This window comes from Malus sylvestris, chromosome 15 (genome assembly GCF_916048215.2).
Source record: "Malus sylvestris chromosome 15, drMalSylv7.2, whole genome shotgun sequence".
In the NCBI taxonomy this organism is placed as follows: Eukaryota; Viridiplantae; Streptophyta; class Magnoliopsida; order Rosales; family Rosaceae; genus Malus; species Malus sylvestris.
The window spans coordinates 18230284-18252604 of record NC_062274.1 but is presented as its reverse complement, the minus strand read 5'-3'; the positions used below and the strand labels follow the sequence as shown (position 1 = coordinate 18252604).

The 22321-nt window shown below is 37.5% G+C and overlaps 3 protein-coding genes across 10 annotated transcripts; 1 reads left to right on the top strand and 2 right to left on the bottom strand.

Moving 5' to 3' along the window:
* Nucleotides 1–4954: 4954 nt before the first annotated feature.
* LOC126604960 (kinesin-like protein KIN-14E) lies at nt 4955–13303 on the bottom strand. 7 transcript variants are annotated; one of them, XM_050272297.1, is made up of 26 exons: nt 13188–13303; nt 13011–13058; nt 12800–12813; nt 12529–12687; nt 12145–12217; nt 11801–11932; nt 11481–11719; nt 11019–11346; nt 10304–10403; nt 10044–10225; nt 9664–9779; nt 9433–9535; nt 9068–9220; nt 8836–8982; nt 8521–8721; nt 8276–8440; nt 8090–8194; nt 7843–7974; nt 7527–7721; nt 7278–7404; nt 6972–7174; nt 6675–6857; nt 6289–6384; nt 5906–6103; nt 5504–5775; nt 4955–5388 (listed from the first exon to the last, which is right to left on the bottom strand). In XM_050272297.1, the coding sequence occupies exons 4-26, from the start codon at nt 12681–12683 to the stop codon at nt 5196–5198; spliced, it is 3798 nt and encodes a 1265-aa protein (XP_050128254.1). In that variant the 5' UTR covers nt 12684–12687; nt 12800–12813; nt 13011–13058; nt 13188–13303; the 3' UTR covers nt 4955–5195. The 7 variants fall into 7 exon arrangements, with proteins under 7 accessions (XP_050128254.1, XP_050128249.1, XP_050128252.1 ...); XM_050272292.1 differs by lacking the exon at nt 12800–12813 and having other exon boundaries at nt 12529–12772; XM_050272295.1 differs by lacking the exon at nt 12800–12813 and having other exon boundaries at nt 12529–12768.
* Nucleotides 13304–15846: 2543 nt separating this feature from the next.
* Nucleotides 15847–18567, bottom strand: LOC126603218 (N-acylphosphatidylethanolamine synthase-like). The gene is made up of 4 exons (XM_050269989.1): nt 18086–18567; nt 17896–17981; nt 17411–17548; nt 15847–16488 (listed from the first exon to the last, which is right to left on the bottom strand). Exons 1-4 carry the CDS (start codon nt 18423–18425, stop codon nt 16174–16176), a joined length of 879 nt encoding a protein of 292 aa, XP_050125946.1. The 5' UTR covers nt 18426–18567; the 3' UTR covers nt 15847–16173.
* Nucleotides 18568–19448: 881 nt separating this feature from the next.
* LOC126603219 (protein FATTY ACID EXPORT 2, chloroplastic-like) lies at nt 19449–22311 on the top strand. Of its 2 annotated transcripts, none has more exons than XM_050269991.1 (3): nt 19449–20009; nt 21477–21534; nt 21674–21808. In XM_050269991.1, the coding sequence occupies exons 1-3, from the start codon at nt 19556–19558 to the stop codon at nt 21765–21767; spliced, it is 606 nt and encodes a 201-aa protein (XP_050125948.1). In that variant the 5' UTR covers nt 19449–19555; the 3' UTR covers nt 21768–21808. The 2 variants fall into 2 exon arrangements, with proteins under 2 accessions (XP_050125948.1, XP_050125947.1); XM_050269990.1 differs by lacking the exon at nt 21477–21534 and adding an exon at nt 22027–22311 and having other exon boundaries at nt 19474–20009.
* The last annotated feature ends 10 nt before the right edge of the window (nt 22312–22321 follow it).

Below are 22321 nucleotides of genomic sequence, written 5' to 3'. Positions count from 1 at the left end.
TATTCTTTTTTCTTTTAAGACCATTTACATTAGTATGTATTTAAACCCAAACATTGCATATATTAATTTAAAAGAAAAGACATATTATTTATTTATTATATAGTAAATTTAATTAATTTATCATTCTTTTATTATCTTATCCATGGATTTCATACAAGTATATTTTTTTGTAACTGTCAATATGCACTTATTTACAAGATATACAATAAATTTACCTATATCCACCTAGGCTGCCTAGGCGCCTGCCTAGACCCCACCTAGCCGCCTAGGCCTTAGGCGATAGCCCGCCGCCCGACTAGTGCCTAGCGTTTTTTAGAACCTTGCCAATGCTACAAGGCATATGGAGGAAAGGTGTTGGGAACTACATCCAAAATTGAAACATAAGTTCAATAAGAATATTAGGTTGATCACTTCCAGAACATCACAGATGACTCCCTACAAAGCACAACACACCGCAAATCATGCCTCGAGCTCGCTCAACCATGGCTCATTAGACTTCACTAGAAACCCCTTGTCCCTTATCAACGAATTTGCAGCGTATCTACAAAGCAAAGGACATAGAGAAGTTGTACCAACTCCAAGTGTTGAAAGTGACAATCATATTGCACTCATTGGCCAGTTTGCTGGGTTCCTTGCTGACCATGACCATGTCCATCTTGATAAGGCTTCAGGTATCTTCAATGCTTTCTCCACTGCACTTCAAACTAGTGTTGAACTTGATTGTTGGATAATTGACTCAGGTGCCACTGATCACATGACAAATAAAGTCTCAAACTTGCATGATTTTCATCCTGTTTCAAAACTCTCTCAAGTGTCAATTGCAAATGGAAAAAATATCTCAGTGATGGGTAGAGGAAAATTAAATTTGATGTCAAAAAACATTGGGTCTAGTGCTCTATATGTTCTTTTCCCTTTAAATTACTTTCCATAGGGCAACTCACGTCTACTTTAAAATACATTGCCATTTTCTCACCAAATAATGTGGTATTTCAAGATTGTATCACCAAGAAGATGATTGGTGAAGGTTTCTTTCTAAATGGCCTGAATTATTTTTGCAAGAAGTATCATCTACCTAAAGTTCTTCAAGTAAATTCAAGTAAACCCCAAGATCAACAACTTTGGCATCAAAGACTAGCTCATCCATCCGAAGTTGTTTTGCCAAAACTATTTCCCATGTTTTGTTACCCATCTTTTAAGTGTGATATCTTTCAGTTTTCCAAATTTGATAGGCTGCCTTTTGGCTCTTCAATGTCTAAGTCTAGCACACCATTTGAAATGGTACACACTTATGTGTAGGGTCCAACTTTTGAATTAATAAAGGGTTACAAGTATTTTGTCGTATTTGTGGATGATTATGCTCAAGTTACTTTTCTCTATCTCATGAAATCTAAAAGTGAAATCCCAACTATTTTTAAAGATTTTCTTAAGTTGGTTGTAACACAATTTCACTCAACTATTAAAACTTTGAGATCAAACAATGGCACTGAGTTCTTGTCCAATATCATGACTTAATACTTGAGTTCACAAGGAATTATTCACCAAACAAGTTGTGTGGGAACCCCACAACAAAATAAGATAGCTAAGAGGAAGAATAGAGATCTACTTGAGAAGACTCAGGCACTCATGTTGCATATGAATGTACCCAAAAAATTTTGGTCATATGCAATTCTTACAGCTACCTATTTGATCAATAGGCTTCCCAATCATGTTCTAGGTTTCAGATCACCATATGAAACCCTTAAAGACAGACCTATAAACCTGTCACACTAGAAAGTATTCGGTTGCACTTGTTTTGTACAAGTGCAAACTCAACATCATGACAAATTGGATGTTAGAGCTATGAAATGTATGTTCATGGGATAATCCTTTACTCAAAAGGGATATAAATGTTTTAATCATGTCACTAACAAGTGTGTTGTATCCAGAGACGTCACTTTGAGGAAGAGACTCCATTTTTCAAAAAAAATCCTACTTCATGTGAGGGGGAGCTTCTGTGTGATTTGTTTCCATTACCTATGTGCACTGAGTCTTTTACTCATAATGATTCTCTACAAGGTAGTAGCAATCAAGAGCAAGAAGTCATGTTGGAAACCATAATCTCAACGGTCACTTAACCCAACTCACAAGGAAATGGTGATCTTGAGGCTACACTGCAACCCTTCACTCACCAACCTTCTCAAGATGTTAGGATGAACCTAACTCGAGAAAGGAAGGCCCCTACCAAGTTTGTGGATTATGTTACTTATGCTTCTAGATATCCCATCTCTGAAGCAATAAGTAATCACAGTTTTTCAAATTCACATGTTGCATTCCTTACTGAAGTCTCAAATCTTGTAGAGCCTAATACCTTTCAAGAAGCCAACATTATCCCTCACTAGAGGAAAGCCATGTCTGAAGAACTTCAAGCCTTAGAGGAGAATTTCACTTAGAGTGTTGTTCAATAACCTCCAGGAAAGAAGGCAGTTGGGAGTCATCGGATTTACAAAACTAAACTCAAAGTTGATGGCTCAATAAAGAAACACAAAGCTAGGCTTGTTGCTTGTTGCTTGTGGTTTCACTCAAACATTTAGGGTTGATTACAAGGAAACCTTTGCCCCAGTGGCAAAAATGAACACAGTGCGTGTGTTACTCTCTGTTGTTATCAATTGTGGTTGGTCGTTATAGCAGATGGACGTTAAAATGCTTTCCTTCATGGAGAGCTTTAGGAGGAAGTATACATGCAAATTCCCCTAGGTTACTTTCAAGCATAGGACGGCATGGTGTGCAAACTGCACAAGGCAATCTATGGTTTGAAAAACAATCACCAAGAGCTTAGTATGCCAAACTTAGTTCATTGTTGGAAACAGAAGGTTTTCTTAGAAGCAATGTTGACTCTTCCTTGTTTGTATGAAATGGAACCAGTGGAAAGTTGGTGGTCCTTATTTATGTAGATAATCTTATCATCACATGTGACAATGCATCTGAAATTGAAACCTTGAAAGCCTCCTTACATCAAACATTTGCCATCAAGGACCTTGGGAAGTTGAAGTATTTCCTTGGCATTGAGATGGCAACCTCACAACGGGGTTTATTTTTAAACCAACGAAAATATGTCATGGATCTCCTTAAGTAAGCTAAGTTCACTGATTCAAAGCCAGTCGTCACCCCAATTAACAGTAAACTTAAGTTTACCATATATGATGAAGCACTCAAGAATGTCACCTATTATCAAAGATTGGTTGGTAAGCTAATATATCTTACCCTTACTTGTCCAGACATTACTTTTGTTGTAAGCTTGGTCAGTCAATTCATGCTTGCACCCACAGTACAACATATTAATATTGTTAAAAGGATCCTACGATATCTCAAATGATCTATAGATAGGGGCATTCTTATGCGTCATAACCAGTCACTGAGATTCATGCATACACTGATGCTAACTGGGCAGGCAGTGCAAGTGACAGGAAATCCACCACTGGTTATTGCACATTTGTTGGAGGTAACATTGTCACTTGGAAAAGTAAGAAACAACAAGTCATTTCTCGCTCTAGTGCTGAAGCTGAGTATCGAGCCATGGCTGCCACTGCATGTGAATTAATTTGGCTCAAAGGTCTCATATCTGACCTAGGGTTCTTGAGTATAGCTCACATTTCTCTCATGTATGATAATCAGGCAACCATGCACATTGCTACCAACCCAGTTTTTCATGAAATGACCAAGCATATCAAAGTTGACTGCCACTTCATCAGGGCTTAAGTTCAGTCACAACTCATTCAAAAGATCTTCACTCACAGTCATGATCAATAGGCAGACGTGTTCACTAAAGCTCTATCGTCTTCACAATTTCAACATCTCCTAGGCAAGCTTGGCTCGACTATTCTCCTCGATCCAGCTTGAGGGGGAGTATTGAGAGTTACCAATCCTAGATACATTTGAAATCAGAAATCATGGCATGGCATTTTTTGTCAACTTTAGCTGCTTGGATGCTCAGCACCTTTTGTGTCCCTAGACAAAAAAGTGTAAATCACTTCTTAGCATTGTGTTTGGTGTAATTCATTCAATTAAGGAGTATAGTCAGTCTCTAGGGTTTAGTCTAAGATGGTTGGTTGTAACTAGTCCTTCTTTTCCTATATATGTGTCATTGTACATTCACACAATATATGAGAAATATACAAGAAACTTAAACCAAATTGCAACACAAACTCTTATATACTAATAGCAAAGAATGATTTGGCAATGAACAAAAAATTAGCAACGCCAATCATGTGATGGTTTACAAGCATCACATGTAGCAACACCAATAATGTGATGATTCAGTGGCAGGATTGACTTATTGCATGTAGCAACACCAATCATGTGATGGTTCAATGACGGGATTGGCTAGAGATACTGCATTGCATGTATCAACACCAATTATGTGATGGTTCATTGACAAAATTGGCTTGGGATCTACTAATTATGTGATGGTTAAGTGACGGGATTGGCTTGAGATACTGCATTGCATGTAGCAACACCAATCATGTGATGGTTTAGTGACAGAATTAGCTTGGGATACTGTATAGCATGTAGCAACACCGATCAAGTGATGGTTCAGTGAAGGTATTGGCTTGGAATACTGCATTGTTGCATGTAGCAACACCAATCATGTGATGGTTTTGTAACAAGATTGGCTTGGGATATTGCATTGCATGTAGCAACACCAATCATGTGATGGCTTGGTAACGGGATTGGCTTGAGATACTACATTGCATATAGCAACACCAATCATGTGATGGTTCAGTTATGAGATTGGCTTGCAATACTATTATCGTGGCATTGCTAGCCCAAGGGACCGTCTCCAAGAGCTGGCAGCCTGGCACTGCCATGTTTTATTTTTTTTCATTTCACTTTGTGTTAGCTGGGATAAAATCTGAGCGACTGCACTTTCTTTGAAGCAAAAATATGAAGAAAACAAGTATGAAAGACGAGGACGAGATTTCGAACTCCATATACAAATAAAATTAAGAGTATGTCATCTATACACACCATCCACATTGTACAACTCATATCCTCCCAACCCAGTTACAACCTTTTCTCATCTGAACACCATGTTAAACGAGAGAATCAGAACCCCAAAAATATAATATCAACTAGAATGCTGAACCAAATTGTATGCTCACTCGACGTGGTCTACCCAGCTAACACAAAATTCTGGCTAGATACTTGTTTCAGCAAAGTTACATGGAATGGCGGCCATCACCTCTATCTTTCACCGGTCGCTCGTCCTGAATTTCTTCCAAATCTTCATCGTCTCCTCTCTTGCCTGCTTGTTCTTTCCAATATGCAACCAACTTCTTCAGCCGCATGATCTCTTTTGAAGAAACGTTTTTGCTTGGATCATTCACGATTGATCGTACTCTTGATGCATACCTGAATGTAGCATAAAGGAGTGCAAGAACAGTAGTTGTTACCTTTTGGAAAAAACATTAAGGGTCAAATGATTTGATTTTGGAAAAAGCAAATAATAAAGAGAAACATGACGTACATTAGAGAATTGTACGACTCCTCCACATTTGATTCAGCAGGAGAAACATTTACGAACATAAGCGTCTTGGCGTTACCACCAAGTGAGTCACTCATTAGCATCGTTAACTTATGGTTCCTGTACGGGATGTGTTGGCCACCAGAAGATAAAGAACTAATAACATCCCCAAGTGCTGAAAGTGACTTGTTGATGCTTTGAGCTTCTTTAAGTTGACTGCCTGAAGAGCCTGACTTCTTTATTCTTTCCGAACCAGCAAGATCCACAAAACTTAGCTACACATGATTACGTGAAAGAAAAATATTAACGAACATAATTTTAAAACAAATATTTAATTAGACCTGAAGTGAACGGAAACCAGTGTGCATCGCCTTTATTCATTTGATTTGAAATATACTGATGTACCTTTCCTCTTCCAACAGATTGAGTTTGAAGGTTGGTACTTTCAATGACAACAGAAACTATGAGGTGTGATCTTGAACTTTCTTCGTTCATCTGAGTTCCAGAAACATGCCTTCGTTCAGAACCTCTTTGAATGACACTTTTCAGTTCCTCGTGTGATGAAATTGAGAGAACTGTTACATTCTCAACCGTGACCATACCCTACCATCACAAATTAACCATTGAGTGACCTTAAAGATGTGATACTAATTATCAGATCCGAATTAAAAAAAATTAAATAACATGCATTAAGGATCAAATATGATTAAGCAAAAATACTCTTCAGTCTAATCAGAAGACACATGCTTGTAGAATTACAAAGTATCAGAGATTTGTAAAGAGATTACCTTTGAATCTTTCTTGATCTCCAATTTCAAACGCTTGGCATTTTTCGGTAAGAGAAGGTCTACAAGTGTATCTTGATACAACTCCAACATGTATGCCTGCGCAAAAAAAAAAAAAAGTAGCTCAAATTACCTAGTAGTAATTAATAAAAAGAAAAAACCATTACCAAGCCTAAACAACAACAATGAATGGAATTCGTATATCTTGTCCATCTTGTAATTTGTTCCCATTTTCTTCTATTTATATGGACGTTTTTATTGTACTTACTATATAGAAGTTTCACATGTTCATAGGAAAAGAAAGCATTTAACAATCTTACCTTGCTCTTGCAAGGGTTGTAAGTGGCAACCACTAAAATTGTTCATTGTACAGAACCAACAAGATATACCTTTAGCGAAAATGAGAATTTGTTGTTCTCTCGCCTCAATATTTTAAACAGCTCTGCAGTAGCTCGTGGAGTAAGTCCAGGATTAGTTTCTGAACCGTATATGGTATATGTCTTTCCAGAACCGGTTTGCCCATACGCAAATATGCACACATTATACCCATCAATTGCAGATTGTACCAAATACTGCATTATGTGCACATAAACAAAAATGTTAGACATGATTTACAAAGTATATTCATATCAATTAAAAAAAATTAGCTCTCTTTCGATGAAACCGTTTAATACAAAGAAACTTACCCTTGTATCCTCAAATACATCCTCTTGGGTGGCATTACCATCAAATACACGATCATACATATGTTGTTTCAATTTGTCATCCTTCCATGGATGTTCAATTGTGAACTCATCTACACTTTTAACTGCATCTCTTTCCTTTTCTGTAACTTCTTTTTCACTCAAAGGTCTTAACCGACAGAAGACTCTAATCTTGCCTTTCATATCTGAAAGTATATAAATGGAAAACAAACCTCACATCAGTGATGCTAAAGGGAAAGAAAAAAAAAGGCTTGCTTAAATATTGGAAAGATTTCAAGGAATGACAACCTTCTATAGTATTAAAATATCGCTTCCTCAAAAGTTGTTCTTCTTTGTAAAGCGCTTCTATCTCCGCTAGTTGAGCTCCTTGCATCCTCAAGATGGCAGCAGTTTGCTCGTTCTTTCTATCAATGTCCTGAAATCAAACATGAATTTGTTGGCAATGTTTACCATTTTCAAAACTAGAACCTTGTACATAAAATAAATATAAGAAACGAAAGAAAAAGCTTCATTAAAGAATCTGTACAGGATCATTACCTCTTTCATTTCTCTCAGTTCCTCCAATTCCTTTAAGCTACTTTGTAATTCAGCAACCTCAGAGTTTTTGGTGGCAAGAATTGACTTAAGACCTGCTAATTCTTGGTTAACTCCTTCAAGCTTCTTTTCAAGTTCGAACACTTGAAGCTTTAACACTTTGCGCTCTTGCTCAAATTTTTTCTCAATAGAATCAATCTGCATAATCAACACTCACTAAGATATTTGATTCTTCTATCGGGTACCAGAAACATAGACAATAAAAACATTAAAAAAGAAGCAACGAACCAACACCAAATTAAGATGTCAAGGGCATCACCTCAACAGATTTAGTCTTTTCGAGCCCAGATAATCTTTGCTCCAATGATATTTTTTCATCAGATAGTCTCCTTATAGTTTTTTCTTTTGCTAACAACTCCTCACCACAAAGATTTATCTCATCTTCGAGCTTCTGCAATACCCGTGTAAGATATTGTTTTCAAAATCCCTTGTGCCTTATCATAAATCACCTGAAAGAACCAACTTAACTAAATTGATACCAAAATTTATTTTCATAAAAAACTTACGTGGTTATTTCCATCAACTTGCTGTGTTTTGTTACTTTTCTCTGCCACTTGATTACCCAAGTTCTGCAGCCTTGCTTCCAAGCTTTTTTTCTCTAGCAGTGCAGCCTAAATAGATTTGAGAATCGGTTAAAATATTTAAAGCACATTGAGTGCAAATACTGATTCTAGAAAATTAGTGATACTGACCTGAAGCGCCTTATCCTTTTCGTCACACAATGACCTAAGCCTATCATGATCACATCTAACTTCTGTCAGGTTTTGCTTCTCAGATGCCAAGGATTGTTTCAAACTTTCTAATTCTTCTTGCATTTTTGCTTCTTGTTTTTGCTTTTCACGCAATTCTTCCAGCAACTGAATTAACATAGTTTCATTCAACCACCAGATAATAGCAGTAATCAACATTTCAGCACATTTAAATCTTATTTTCTTACTTGATCAGCATTCCTCTGAGACTCTTCAACAGCTTTTGACAAATCCTGTACACGTTTTCCATACACTTCACCATCAGAGGGCTTAACATTGTTAGAAAGATCTCCAATTGTTGAACCACTAGCAGCAGTCCGAGCTTTAGTGTACCGCCGCAACATGACGTCATTTATGTGTGTTTGAAGAGCAACACAAATTTCTTCACCCTGCAAGGAAAGGAGAAATGCATATAATATAAGACAAAGACTCTTAAGTGAAGAGGCCTATAAACCTCAAAAACGATCAATCAACAAACAGCTAATTTAGAGAGGTGCCAAAACCTGCTTAGTTTCAAATTGGAATATGTGAAGAACACCTGCAACTCTCATCTTAAAGAAAACAGCAGTATTGCTACTACCAAATTGCATTATGTCTCTTAGCTCAGCTGAATGTAGATATTCCTTTGGAACTGGACGGAAAAAATGAACCTGTGGAATGTGATATCATAATGTCTATCACGTTAAAACGATGTGCACACACAGGAACATATACTATATTTGTATATAAACTCACCCCTCTTTTGTTGATGCCCAAAATAATTCTCCCCGGAAGAAGTCCAATGGGATCATCAATCTTGCGAACACTGAAGAAGACTGAATTCCCGTAAGGAAGTTGTCTCAGTACTCTCAAAAATTGTTGTCTTGCATCATCTTTTGTCAAACTTTCCTACAATACAATAACAATGTCTTATATCAAAAGTATATCTCCTTCAAAGTAAAGACGTATGATTGAGGATGCATGCACAAGGAGTCACAGACAAGCAAATCAGATATCAAGATTTGTCTTCCTTTTTAAAGTAATTGTATATAAGAACTCGTGCAACAGATTTTCATGCAATGAATAGCAACATAAAGTTTTACCCCTCTGCGGTAACTTACCATTAAATGGTAACGTGAAAGAATATCAAACTCCCACTCTCGTTTTGCTCGTGTGATTGCGATTTGTCTGGGTAGGAAGCGTTCCAAAAGCGAATTCCAGTCACTGAAAAATATTAACCTCAAGTCAAGATAGAAAGACCAACTATAAATGTGACAGACTCTAAAACAATAACAGATAACAAGAAGCCAAATCAAATATGGAACAAAAAAAAATGTAGCGAGAACACTGACGTGCATGATTCAGGATTGCGCTGAAATCCGATGTCAACCAAGATTTGCAATGCAGAAAGCTGCGCAGCATCATCTCTTCCAACAGGATAATTTCCCAGTATATAATCATGTTGCAACTATAACATAACAACATATAAAAAAACTTTGGAGGTTAATCCCTGTAGTTAAATACTACCGTAGCAATCATTAAGATAGAAGTCATATGTTCACGATTCAACTTCAGCTCTTGAAAGCAACAATTTCCTTGATGTCATTCAAAAAGCAATGACAAACCAACAGGTCAACAAACAATGCTCAAATTCTTTTTCAATGAGCTTCACCAAAGGAAAAAAAAACAAAGGATTAAGAAGCTCAGTAATACTTTCATAGAAATTACGCACCTGAACGTAGGACAACTGCACAAACATTGGATCTGTGACAGCTTCATCCAACTCCCGAAACAGCTTTTTCTTAAATATCAGCTTGCAATGCAATATCTCTCCTTTACTTCGATCCTTTGCTGCCTTGAATTCTGCTAATAGATCCCCTATGTACTTGTTGTCATCTAACCCAATATACTCCTCTGTGTGACAAGAAAATTAGATAAAGTTCAGTGAACCCTAACATAGGAAACCATCAGGAAGGAAAATAAAAGAATTACCATTTCCAGGATCAGGTGATTTTGAACCAGTTACAACTTTACGGCATTCAAACAGACTAAAGCTAGAAAAGGCTGACAGTTTAATTACCCCTGCAAGTTCCTGAAAGCGACATGGAAAACTATTAAAAAACATGATAGAGAAGATAGCAATAGTTATCGTTTGTGTAGAACAGAACAAGAATAAAGAACTTTTTTAACAGTAAGAAACTGGGGCGGATTATTATTACAATCCTATGAGTACTTAAAGGTGATGGATCGTAATTGCAAATCAGAAATATAAACTAAACAAATTCAGTGGCAAAAGACCTTGTGACTTAGACAACAGTCAGCAACACAACCTTGGTTACCCATTCATAGTGGATAATTCAGAGTCATTATGCCATAGTCAGAATTACTGGACTTAAAAAAAGGTTCAAGTTATTAAGCGATTGAAACAAAATTTCTTAAATAACAGTTCCCAATCCTCTTATAGTACTTCAAATGTGTGTCAAATGCACCCAGTATGTTGCTACGTACCACCCGAAATATTTACTTTACCAGAAAGCTGTTTGCTTAGAATTTTAATTTTGTGAGAACCTACCAGAGCAATAGCTAGTCAGTTGCCACTTTGTTTGACCACAAGGCCCGTGTTGACTTCTTTATTTTTGTGATAATTTTTTCCTTTTAATCTGTTGGTACCTAAACAGATAGTTCCCATTGAAGTTGATAAGCCTACCTCAACAGCATCAGCCACTGTTGTTGCCATATCATATGTGATTTCTTCAAAGGTTTCATCCAAGAAAAACACAATTGTTGTTAGCTTTCGACCGGTTAAAAGCGCTTCAATCTCCTCGCGGCCTGGTATTGTATGCCTCGGACCAGCCTTCACAGAACGCTTCAAAGCATTTAATGTATTTACTGCTAGGACTCGAACCTCAGAGTCAATATCCACACCATGTGCGACATTGTGGACATACTCGGACAGATACCCCCCAATGTCCTTGCTCGGAGGCATAGAGGACGAACACAGATACATTAATTCCCATGCTTTGATCAAATATTGCCTGTTATACCAAAACCAACTAAGTCAACTCATGGAGCAAAGAATTGACAATAGTTTTACCACTGCCTTGTAGACACCCAAATCATATCTATCATAGAAACAAAACACTATGACTGGAAAGAAAAAGATGCATACTTATCGGGATTATTTCTTGTTTGTTTTGAAATTTGAGCAAAAAGTTCATCCCGAAGCTCTGTTCGCTTCAATGTTTGCTTAAACATCTTTCCAACAAGCTCTATACGTTCATCTAAGCTTGCTGGAGTAACTCGATCAGATGAATCAACTCCCATGTACTTCAAAATTATTTGGAACAGTTTCATTGCCCGGCTTACCACGTCATTATTTATTTTCAGTAATGATGTAGGTATTGGATCCTGTAAAAGCCCATAATTTAGTTCTTCAAGGGTTTTATATTTTAATAAAAAGAAGCATTATGAAACATAGCATGTAGTTACCTTTTGGTAGCACAACATATCCTCAAAAGTGAACTTCTCTCGGGGTTGAGGACCAACGGATTTTTTCGTAAAGAATCCGCGTTTTCCAGCAGACTGAATCTGTTTCTGCATCAACCTTAAAAATCCTTCTACCTATTTTCAAAAGAAAATAATTTATATGAAAAACATAACAACTGTTGATTGCCCTAAAACAATGAGCAATAAGTAATCTATGTACTTCGAGTAATTTAATTTCAGGAACAAAAAAAACCCAAAGGAAAATGAACATTGAAATGTATGCGCACACATGTTATGTATGTTGTATAAGCATATCACCTTGATTATGAGAGAATATATGCTCCTACCTGAAATCTATCAATCAAGGGTATGGCACCAGCAAGTTCTGCCGGGATGTCCATGGATAAGGTCCTTGGTGTTCTGCAATTAACATGAGGAAAGAATGCTGTGGTCAGAGGTAGGACGGCATCATACCAAGTTAACTGCAAACTGCTCATCAGTTTTGCTAACCAGCATGTTTAAGAACCCATCTTTGTAATAGTACTATTACAATGAGACATTAAGACTGATTTCAAACAACAATTTTACAACCGGAGATAATATGCCATGCCTCGCTCTTGTTTAATTTGCTAACAAACAAAACAGGCATAATGACTTCGTAAGCAGAACAATTAAGGCATTCAATGCGAAATTTGAAGACAGGCTCAAGAGGAATATACAAGCGAACTTACTGCGGTGCCAAGCTGGAGCTATCACTGTCATAGTCATCCCCATTCGAAAATGCTGCAGCAGCAGAGCCATGTAAAGGAGTTGAATCCTCATTTCCATTGCTAGAGCTAAAAGTTCTCACACTTTGCGACATTGACGGGTTCAGGTCAATTGTCATTTCACTGCAACCCCCACAGACAGAGGCACACACTCACTTCCCAGAAACAGCTTCAGCTCCTCAAATCTTTCTAGTACGAGGTTATCTTCCTTAAGATGAACAAAAAAAAAACAAACCTTATGTCCCCTGCCTATAAAATTCAGAAAAAACACAAAAACAAGTAAAAAACACATTCATACGAAACATCACACAATCAAAACATAATCAGCTCATCCTAATAATTTCCAACGCATTAAGCGGACAGCTTTCATGGTAAGGCAGCAACATCAAGCCAGAAACGAGCAAACCCAGAAGATAAAATACCTCAAAAATCAAAAAAGCACCAACCTTTGGTAAGATTATTGCCTGCCTGCAATTGGGTCTTAGGATTTGGCTCTGAGGAGATAACAGATCGAGAGATAGAACGAACAGAGAAAAAAACCCAGAAGAAAATCAAATGTAATGTGGCATTCATAAATCGATGAAACAGGAAAACAAGAAGGTCTCTTTCTCTTTGATACTGACCTCTGCACGATTGAACGAACGGAGAGGGGAGAGAGAGAGAGGGAGGAGAGAGAGATCTGAGCTTCAAAAATCCTCAAAGACACCACTGCTTCCTGTGAAAGCAGAGAGAATCACGGGACTATAATAAACGACAAAGGCCATTTACGTAAATTCAACAAACATATATTTTTTAAAGCTTTTGCTTTTTTTGCTCGCTCGGGTGCTTCCTCTTGTGCATTTTCAATCCTTCCAGTTTTCCACGTGTGAAATGACCATTATATCCTCCTACCTTTGGTCATTTGTAATTCGAATTTTTCGTTTATTTTTTCGAGGATAAAGTTTTGATATGATGTATGTATAATTTGAAAATGTACGGAAGGGCAGTACTGTAATTTGGAAAGTGTCCTGGGGCGGGAAATGCCCCAAACTTTTGGGCCTTCCACCCGCTAAAGCTTGTACTTGTGGGACATTTGTGTGATGGGCCCATCAATCTAACTTTAACCTTCCAAGTTTCCTACTCTAGAAGCCAATAATTTCACTTTTGTCTATGATTTTACTTGCTTTTACCGAAAAAAGAGAGAAAAATAACAATAATATCTTTTTGTTAAAGCTTAATTAATACCTACATATTTGCCTATTTGGACATAATTTCACTTTTTTTTTTAACAATCGGAATTATCTATACTAAATAAGAGATGGTGGGCTTAATCTTATAATGGGCTAACAATACCATGGTTCAAATTCGTCTTTGACGATAATTGAACCTAAGACCTCTCACTTACAAGCGAAGAGAAATATCACTAGACCGTAGTACTAAGTGGCGAATTTCACATTTTAAATAATTTTGATCTTGTTTGCCCCGTCGTCTTAAGGTCGAAGCATAATTCATAATCTGATTATATTTTTATGGCTTGATGGTAAGGCAGCAACATCAAGCCAGAAACGAGCAAACCAACAACTTTCATCGTCTTAAGGTCTTGTGGTTTTAATAATAATTTCATCGTGTTTAAGTTCAATTAGTACCACATGTTTGGACATGATTTCAGTTTTTAAACCACCATGATTATATTTTTGCTTTTTTGGACGGCCGTAACTATAACGGTCTTAAGATAGCGAAATTCTTTGTCAGGTAAATTTCAACCCTCACAAAAGGTGTAATAATGTGATTCAAATAGATTTCAGAATCTAACATAATTATCTGATAACAAAATACTATTCTAACCACTAAAAACATTTATAGGTATACGTCTTTTTGTCGATTTATCACCTTAAAAATCTATCAACTAAAAGTATATGAATAGCCCCATGTCTTAGAAGGTTGGTGACATGCCCCAAAATACATCTAAGTGTGGAGCCTGCATCTTTAACATTCATCGACTTCTTTTTTTCAACCAAGGAAATTGGATCCCTATACTAATTTATATTTATACAAAATGGTTATGCAAAGTACCTTGCTTTGCTGTATGGAAAAGCCAAATTATGCCAACATATGATGATGACTGCTCAAGAAGCTAGCCGGCATTGCCGCCTCATGCCAAATGTAGAACAAGAGTTAATACAATTATACAACTCACGAGTATTGCCACTTGACTGGCTTAGCAACACAAATTAGATATATGAATTTATAGAATAATTTATTAAATTTATGTTTTTCATATCACAAATATGTTCTCATGGTCACCAGGTAATCAAGAAATGCATAATCACTCAATTTTGATCTCAACTCTTAACAATAAAATTAAAAGTGAGGAACCATGAATTCTTTGTTAACGAACGCGGCCAAGAGGGCGTTCTATATAAAATGTTGTAAAGGGCAAAAACAAACAATGAAAACCCAGAAAGGTGAACAAATTAAGGAGCTTAAGTTGCATTAAAGGGAAATCATGAGAAAGTTGAGGAGGAGTGTGCAAGTCCCACATACAAATGGGCCTAATGAGAACGACCAAGAAAAGCCACCGACTGCACTGCACCAAATTATTTATAGCGGCAGGTAAAGAGAGAAGGTCCTTTTCTGCTCTGCTTTGAGACAGCAAAGCACTTCACGGTCTCCAATCCCATCAAGGCAACAATGTTTTTCCCTCCAACAATGATGGTACCTTTTAATTTAAGCAACCCTAATCCTCGCATTTTGAAACCACCTAACCTGTTCTGTTATCATTAGTTCATCTCCATTTTCTAAATATTGTCTGGTGACGGTAAAAAACTTAGAGTTCAAATAATTAAGAGTTGTTAGTTTTGCAGTGACTCTAAAAAACTTGTAGCTTAAGTAATTAAGAGTTGTAAGTTTTGTGTCCGAATTTTTTAGGCGGATCAATTTCCATGTATCTTAGTATCCAACGTACATTCTATCACTTGTATCTGGGACAAGCCTACAAAGCATGTGCAGCAACAACAAAAGTTTGGTCGAAATGTAGAGCAACATGTGAAATGAGCCCGCACTTGTTTCTTTTTCCCCTTTATAAAAACATCTTCTTTAGTTAGTTTAAGATCAAGGTTTGTTGTAGCTTTTAGTATCACTATAGAATTTGAAGGAAAAAAAAAAGACGACGATGCAAATTTTCTGAAGTTATTCGTTTCCAAACATATAAATACTACAACAACCGTATCTTTGTGGGATCGGTTGTATGAATTTTATAACGCTATTGCATTAAGTTTTGTGGCGAAAAATTTGCACACATGGTAACAATAAGAGGAGAATTTGAAGTCATTCGATCCTTTTTATGTTGTAACATACAAGAAGTAATGGTACAAGAATGGTTCGTAAAATCAACTACAAAATGGACGATGATACAAACGAACCTCATAAAACAATACAAGTTTTGTAAATTAACTACTAACTATTCAACTGCATGACGTAGAATGAAGCCGGCAGGATCCTGTTACTTGGATAGAACCGGAACTCGCTGATTGAACGCTGGAGTAAAGGGATGCATCCGCTTCCCGTTTAGGAGTATATCTCAAGGTGGTTGAAATGCAATTTTCCAACTGTTGGACATACCGCAAAAGATTACTTATGCTTGCAAAGATTTTGATCTTTGGACTTTGAAAAACTTTTAGCAAACAGCCGCAAGCGCTCCATGACATTTTGGATTTTCTCGGAAATTGCACTGTACAGATGTTTTTGCGCTGCCTCGTCCAAACCACCAGGGCAGGTGCTTGGCCATCCTAGAGTAGAATGTGATGTATTACGAGACAGAGAGGTTGCCATCCGCCTCATTTCAGGAAGGTCCAATTCCATTGGCTCGCCAACTATTATTTTAATGTGCTTATTCCATAACGGAAACGGAGGCCTTTTACCACGATAAAACTTCTCAGGCATCACCTGGGAATTTAAATAGTAGCAAATGGGAAATGAGCAATGTTGAACAAATGGGTCGCAAAAGATCTGTATTGGTAAAGTTAAAATAACCAAAAACAAAAGATGATCACAAAAATGTAAGGTTTATACGTATTTTTACTTTCTCTGTAAATGGATAAACGATAAAGTTATGCGATATGAATAGCTCCAGTTAACTACATCATTGTGCAGGACTTACAAAGAGTAAGACATGCATAACGAAAAGTGGACAAAATCATTGAATAGCACAGCAGAAGTTCATGATATCAGCAAATTTAACTAGATCTTCTGGTGCACCTTAGGTAATGTCAACATATGTAATAAACCAAACGTCAGTAGTGCAATTTTTTCATGACATATTGAATGCATAACAGAAACAGTTTTAACTACCAAATCCATAAGCTTTTTAGGCACACTGAAATTCTAATATCCCCAAAAAGATGTAAAGCTGAAATTTTCTATAACGATATTCTGTGAAGCAATCATTCCCAAAACTACACAGCTAGCCATTTGGATGTCAGGTTACAATGTTATGGCTAAAGTTTTCAGTCAATTGATCGGAACCTGAATACAAATGACAAAGAGTATGTTGGATAGAGAGAGACAACGAAATGGAAGTCAGAATCAATCAAGGAGACCATCGTGTTAAATGGATGAAACTAATACCCAGGTTCACGTCATACATCTCATAAGGAATTGAAAAAGAATATTCAATCAGATAGCTTGTGATACTGTTGTAAATAATGCATTGTTAAGAAAACATGTCAGAGTCGCATTTCGTTAGGAAGAGTTTGGGGTTGGGGGGGGTGTCCATCTTTAGCACTAAAATCTAATAGCAATCTAGTCAAAATCTTAAAAGAAACAAATGTCAAGATAAAGAGGAAGAATCCTAAGAAAAGAAAATTACCTGTTCAAACCCAGTATGAACAATTGGCAAAACTATAGGGGTTACAGGAGCACGAGCAATGAGACTAGCAGCCCCCCACTTCAATCGTCTTATAGGTGCATCTTCCTGGTATACTTTTCCTTCAGGAAATGTATGCAACTGCCCATCAGAGATCCAAAAGTTTGAATTTAAATAACTAAAGCTTTCACATAGATATACACTTTACAGCACAAGTAAACAACTTTTTCAAAATTACTTGAGTCTATAAGGTAACATTCCATTTCACAAACTACAACTGAAGAAGGCATCAGCCCCAAAAGTTCCAAACTTTACATAAAAAACTCAGGTGAGTGATATCTACAGCATGACATATGTCATCGAATTCAGCACATTCACAGTCTAAGGAACAATGATTGAATATCTCCCACTAGTGCTCAGTTAGTGAAACTAGACTGACCCATTAAGCAGAAACTAGAACAGTTAACATAAGATTAAGAAGTGATTACCCATGAACCTTCACTCAATCTCTCAAGAGCTTCGTTCATGTGTTCTTGATAAATGCCGCCACCCCGCGTAATTGGAATGCACTTCCCTGACCAAATCAGCACATCAAAAACAAATCCCACCTCGAAAAAACAGATACAATGTGCAAAAACCCCCAAATCAAACAAAGAAATGAAACCAAATTCAACTTACCAAGTCTGAAGAAGTAAGAAAACACTGAATTTTTGAAGCAGATGTCCTCGGCGGCCAAAACCCACCTCGCCAAATTCGCATCAGTGCTGGGGAACCCCTTGAAACCCCACAAAAAGGGGTCGTCCATGGTGGACATGTGGTTGCTGACAGTGACGAGTGGGACCCCATTAGGCCGAGACCGGACCAGACGGAGAAGGGTGTCGGCATTGTGGACGGTGGTGGAGTTGAGGAGGGAGACGACGGCCTTCGCCAGACCCCCCACCGCCGTGATCACCATCTTCCTCGGAATGCCGCCCATGTAATCGGACCGGGCAGCCCATTCCATGATTCTTCGACCCATGATTTGGTTCAGCACCGGTTCAGGGATCGAATTGGCGGGATTTCGAACGCTGCATAGTTGATTAGATTTGGCGGAAAGGGAAGCAGGATGTGTTGATTTCGTTTGTGATTTGCTGTGGGCGTGTGAGGTTTGTTCTAGTGGAACTGGTGAGGAAGCTTCATCTTGGGCCTAATGGGCCTCTCCTAATTTTATTGATTGGGCCTTTACGTAGAAGATCAGCTTGTGTTCCTAGAAAATGGAGAAGTTTTAACTATTTTCGAATTGCAATTGCAATTGGTAGACTCCACCTCTGCAATATTTTGCAAATATCATTAACGAAATCAGCTTCAGGGCTTCATTTTTTTCAACTCCAATGGCGAAAAACAGTGGTGGATTTTTCCAACTTCAATGGATTTCATTCGTTTTGTGAGTTGAATTCGAATTTTGATTCTGTGGTGTATGTTTGGCTGGCAAGGCAGTGACAGCAAGTGAGAGCAAACGAGAGAAAATTGAAGGATAAGGAGAGCACCGAGCGAAAAAAGATGGTCTGTTTAATGTAGGGGAATGCCGAATTGGAGTGTTCGGCTACAAGTGTGATGCTATATTTCTAACTGGAATAGCTACACGAGGTTGATTTGTCATTTTAAATTAGTTTATGCTAATGTCAGCGTAAAACTAATGGAGTCCTAACAGAAAAAGTTTTGTGAAATGATTTTAAAATGGTAGGGAGTGTTTGTGATACGTGCAAAACATGAAGGGATTTTGTGAAAACACAAAAATTTTAAGGGTTTGTGTGTAATTAGATCGTAATACTAAATGACTCGATTCTAAATGATTTAGTAAACAACTTTTAACATAAATTTAATTCTAATTCATCTTCAATTCAATTATATAGAAAATAAACGAGTCATTAGCGTTCTCCTAAAGGATTTTTTTTAAATTTTTTGTTAAAGAAAAGCAAAATATTCCTCCTTTTCATCCATTTGATTACAATTTGCAATAAAAGTTCAAATATTTTCTTCTTCTTTGGACATGCAACGTGGAGTAGCATGTAGTGCCCACGATTTATTGTCAATAAGGTTAAAAAAGGAGGAAATAAACCTAAAGCCACACGAAGAATCCAGAAACCAAATAAAAAAGCTCACACGCATATGGCAGACTTGTGCATTTCCCAGACCTCCCTTTTCCTCCTACGCCCTAAAATCGGAGCTTTCCACAACACCGCCATTTCTCTTCCCCTCGCCGGCGGCGGAGCTAGGAGCCTGCAGCACAACAGCAATCTCACCTTTCACGGATTCGGAGCATCTCGCGGTTTGAGCTACACCACGTCGATTCAAAAGCTTGGAGTGGTTTCCGACACCAAAACTACCACCATATTCACTGTTGATTCGGGAATCAAGGATATCGGTATCGAACCGGTTGCCGGCGGCGGAGACGGTGGGGGTGATTTTGGCGGTAGGGGAGGCGGCGGCGGCGGAGGGGGTGGAGGTGGAGGTGATAATAGTGAGGGTAAAGGGGAGGGCGAGGAGGGACCTGAAGAGATCAAGAAGAAAGGGATGTCGATGTCTCAGAAACTAACCCTAGGATATGCTGCCCTTGTTGGAGGTAATCAATCAAATTCCTTTGCTTTCGAATCGTAAACATCTTTGATTAGCTTGTAAATAATAAAGTTAACGTCTTTGATTAGCTTGTAAAATATAAAGTTAACATCTTTCATTATCTTGTAAAATGTAAAGTTAACATCTTTGGTTAGCTTGTAAAATTTAAAGTTAACATCTCTGATTATCTTGTAAAATTGATTAGGAAGGTAGAGAATGGGGTGGTTCGGAATGGGATACCGAACCAAAACCTTAGTCCCGATTTCCAAACCGAAATTTTCGGTATTCCCAATTTCAAGTCCGATCTCAAACCAAAATTTTGGGAATCCAATTTTCGGGAATCCCGAAATAGTTTCGGTATTTCAGGACAATTGGGAATCCCGAAATATTTTTGGGCTTTTGGTGATTCTGTATTCCCAATTCTCATAGCTGTTATATTTTTGCTGAAATAATCAAGTATATACTTCAAACATTACTGTGCTTCTTGTTTTCCTTCGTTTTGTGATTGATCTTCCATTACTAGTTTCAACTTCATACTTCCGATGAGTTACCTGGCATGAAGTTGAGGAGGTAGAAGGAATAATGCATGAATTGATCAAACGATATCAGTAGGCAACATTAAACTCTTAAACAACCACCGGTGCAACTGCGGATAAGTTTTATATGATATCTTCTTTTTTAGTACTGAGATGCATTTATAAGTTTATAACGTATAGAACATAGTTGTTTTACCATTTAAGAATACACTAGAAGGCAAACCTATTACAGAAGTTATATACCTTTTTGTGATTTTGTGGAATACTCATTACACTTCCTGTGTTTATGTTCTCTACTTTCTTCAACAACCTTGACACTGGTGTTTGTGTTACTTCCAGTAAAGGTGACTCCTATCAATGAAATAGAATGACACATAACACATATCATAATCCTTCATATCTTTAAGTTGCAGGGATGAAAAATAAAGTAACATGATTTTTTCATTATCGTGCCAACATGATTTATATATATTATTATCTGTGTGTGTGTATATATATAATAATTAAAAATATATATTTCGGTTCGGTATGGGAATATTGAAATATTGAGAAGACAATCCCGATTCCCATACCGAAATTTCGGTATTTTGGGAATTTTTTCCACCCCTAAGAATACTTTGATTTTGCCTGTGGGGTTGTTGCGATTGTCGCTAAATTTTGTGTCTAGGCCTTGAGTTGTGCTTGTAATGTCAAAGGGAGTAAAGCATTTCGTGTTTGATGTCGAATAGTATAACGGTTGGTTTCCGATTTATTGGTGATCTCTGATCCGGCTACGGAGTTGTGGATTCTCGTTGTAATGTGTATTTGCAAGTTTATAGGTGATTTTTAGTAGCGTTGCAATATAGGTCGGGTTATAGATATGGTTGGTTCCCATAGGAAGACTTTTTGTGTTTGCGAGTTCGAAGTTTTTTTAACTGGTCTACAATTTTTTCTTTTAGTTCGAGAAGCTTTACAGTCCAGTATCTTCCAAATGTCACTAAGTCTTTCGTACTCGAGGTACCTGCTTAGTTTTAAACTTCCAGTTAGCTTCTTGTGTCCCAAGACAACAATCCTGGGAATCAAATAATTATCTCATGGATAGCAATTATCCCTAGGAACATATCAGTTTATTGATGCCCCGTTGCTTTTTTGACAGTGGGTGGCCTTATGGGCTTTTTGAAGAGTGGCAGCCAGAAGTCACTGTTGGCAGGGGGAATATCAGCGGCCTTACTCTTTTATGTTTCTACTGAGCTTCCCGTAAGACCAGTGTTTGCATCATCTATCGGGCTTGGTAAGTGATCGTCGCAATCATCTCATGTACTTATGTTGATAGTTGCTGCAGTAGTTGATTGGTAGATTATGTTTGCTTGACATATTTCAATTGTCTGATGCCGCAGAGTACGGACAATTCTTGGATTATCCCTTTTGGCTCTTTGCAAGTGCAGTTGAATTTCTTGATTTTGTTCAACCTTAACTAATTTACCAAATTTCATTTTCTCCTACCTCCAGGGTTGTCTGCTGCCCTCCTAGCAGTGATGGGTTCTCGTTTCAAGAAGTCAGGGAAGGTATTTCCAGCCGGCGTTGTATCACTTGTGTCGCTTGTAATGACCGGTGGCTACTTACATGGAATTCTGCGTAGCGCACACTGAAAACGCAGAATGTAAGTTAGACGGTAATAAATGTGAGTTTACCGTATGGTATTTTGGATCTTTCTTTGTGTTGTAATATGTGGTGCTTGAAACTTCATATGTTTTATCGACGATTACTCGCTGTTAATTTTATATGCTTCCCTCATCTGCTTGTG

Coding starts and splice junctions, on each gene's coding strand:
- LOC126604960 (XM_050272297.1), bottom strand. CDS start 12,683: ATGACAATTGACCTGAACCCGTCAATGTCGCAAAGTGTGAGAACTTTT. Junction 8,983..9,067: donor TGGGCATCAACAAAAGAGGG/GTGAGTTTATAT, acceptor CACATTCCACAG/GTTCATTTTTTCCGTCCAGT. Junction 8,441..8,520: donor CTCAGAGGAATGCTGATCAA/GTAAGAAAATAA, acceptor ATGTTAATTCAG/TTGCTGGAAGAATTGCGTGA.
- LOC126603218 (XM_050269989.1), bottom strand. CDS start 18,425: ATGGGTCGAAGAATCATGGAATGGGCTGCCCGGTCCGATTACATGGGC. Junction 17,982..18,085: donor TTCTTACTTCTTCAGACTTG/GTAAGTTGAATT, acceptor TGATTTGGTCAG/GGAAGTGCATTCCAATTACG. Junction 17,549..17,895: donor GATTGAGTGAAGGTTCATGG/GTAATCACTTCT, acceptor TCTGATGGGCAG/TTGCATACATTTCCTGAAGG.
- LOC126603219 (XM_050269990.1), top strand. CDS start 19,556: ATGGCAGACTTGTGCATTTCCCAGACCTCCCTTTTCCTCCTACGCCCT. Junction 20,010..21,673: donor ATATGCTGCCCTTGTTGGAG/GTAATCAATCAA, acceptor CTTTTTTGACAG/TGGGTGGCCTTATGGGCTTT. Junction 21,809..22,026: donor TGCATCATCTATCGGGCTTG/GTAAGTGATCGT, acceptor TCCTACCTCCAG/GGTTGTCTGCTGCCCTCCTA.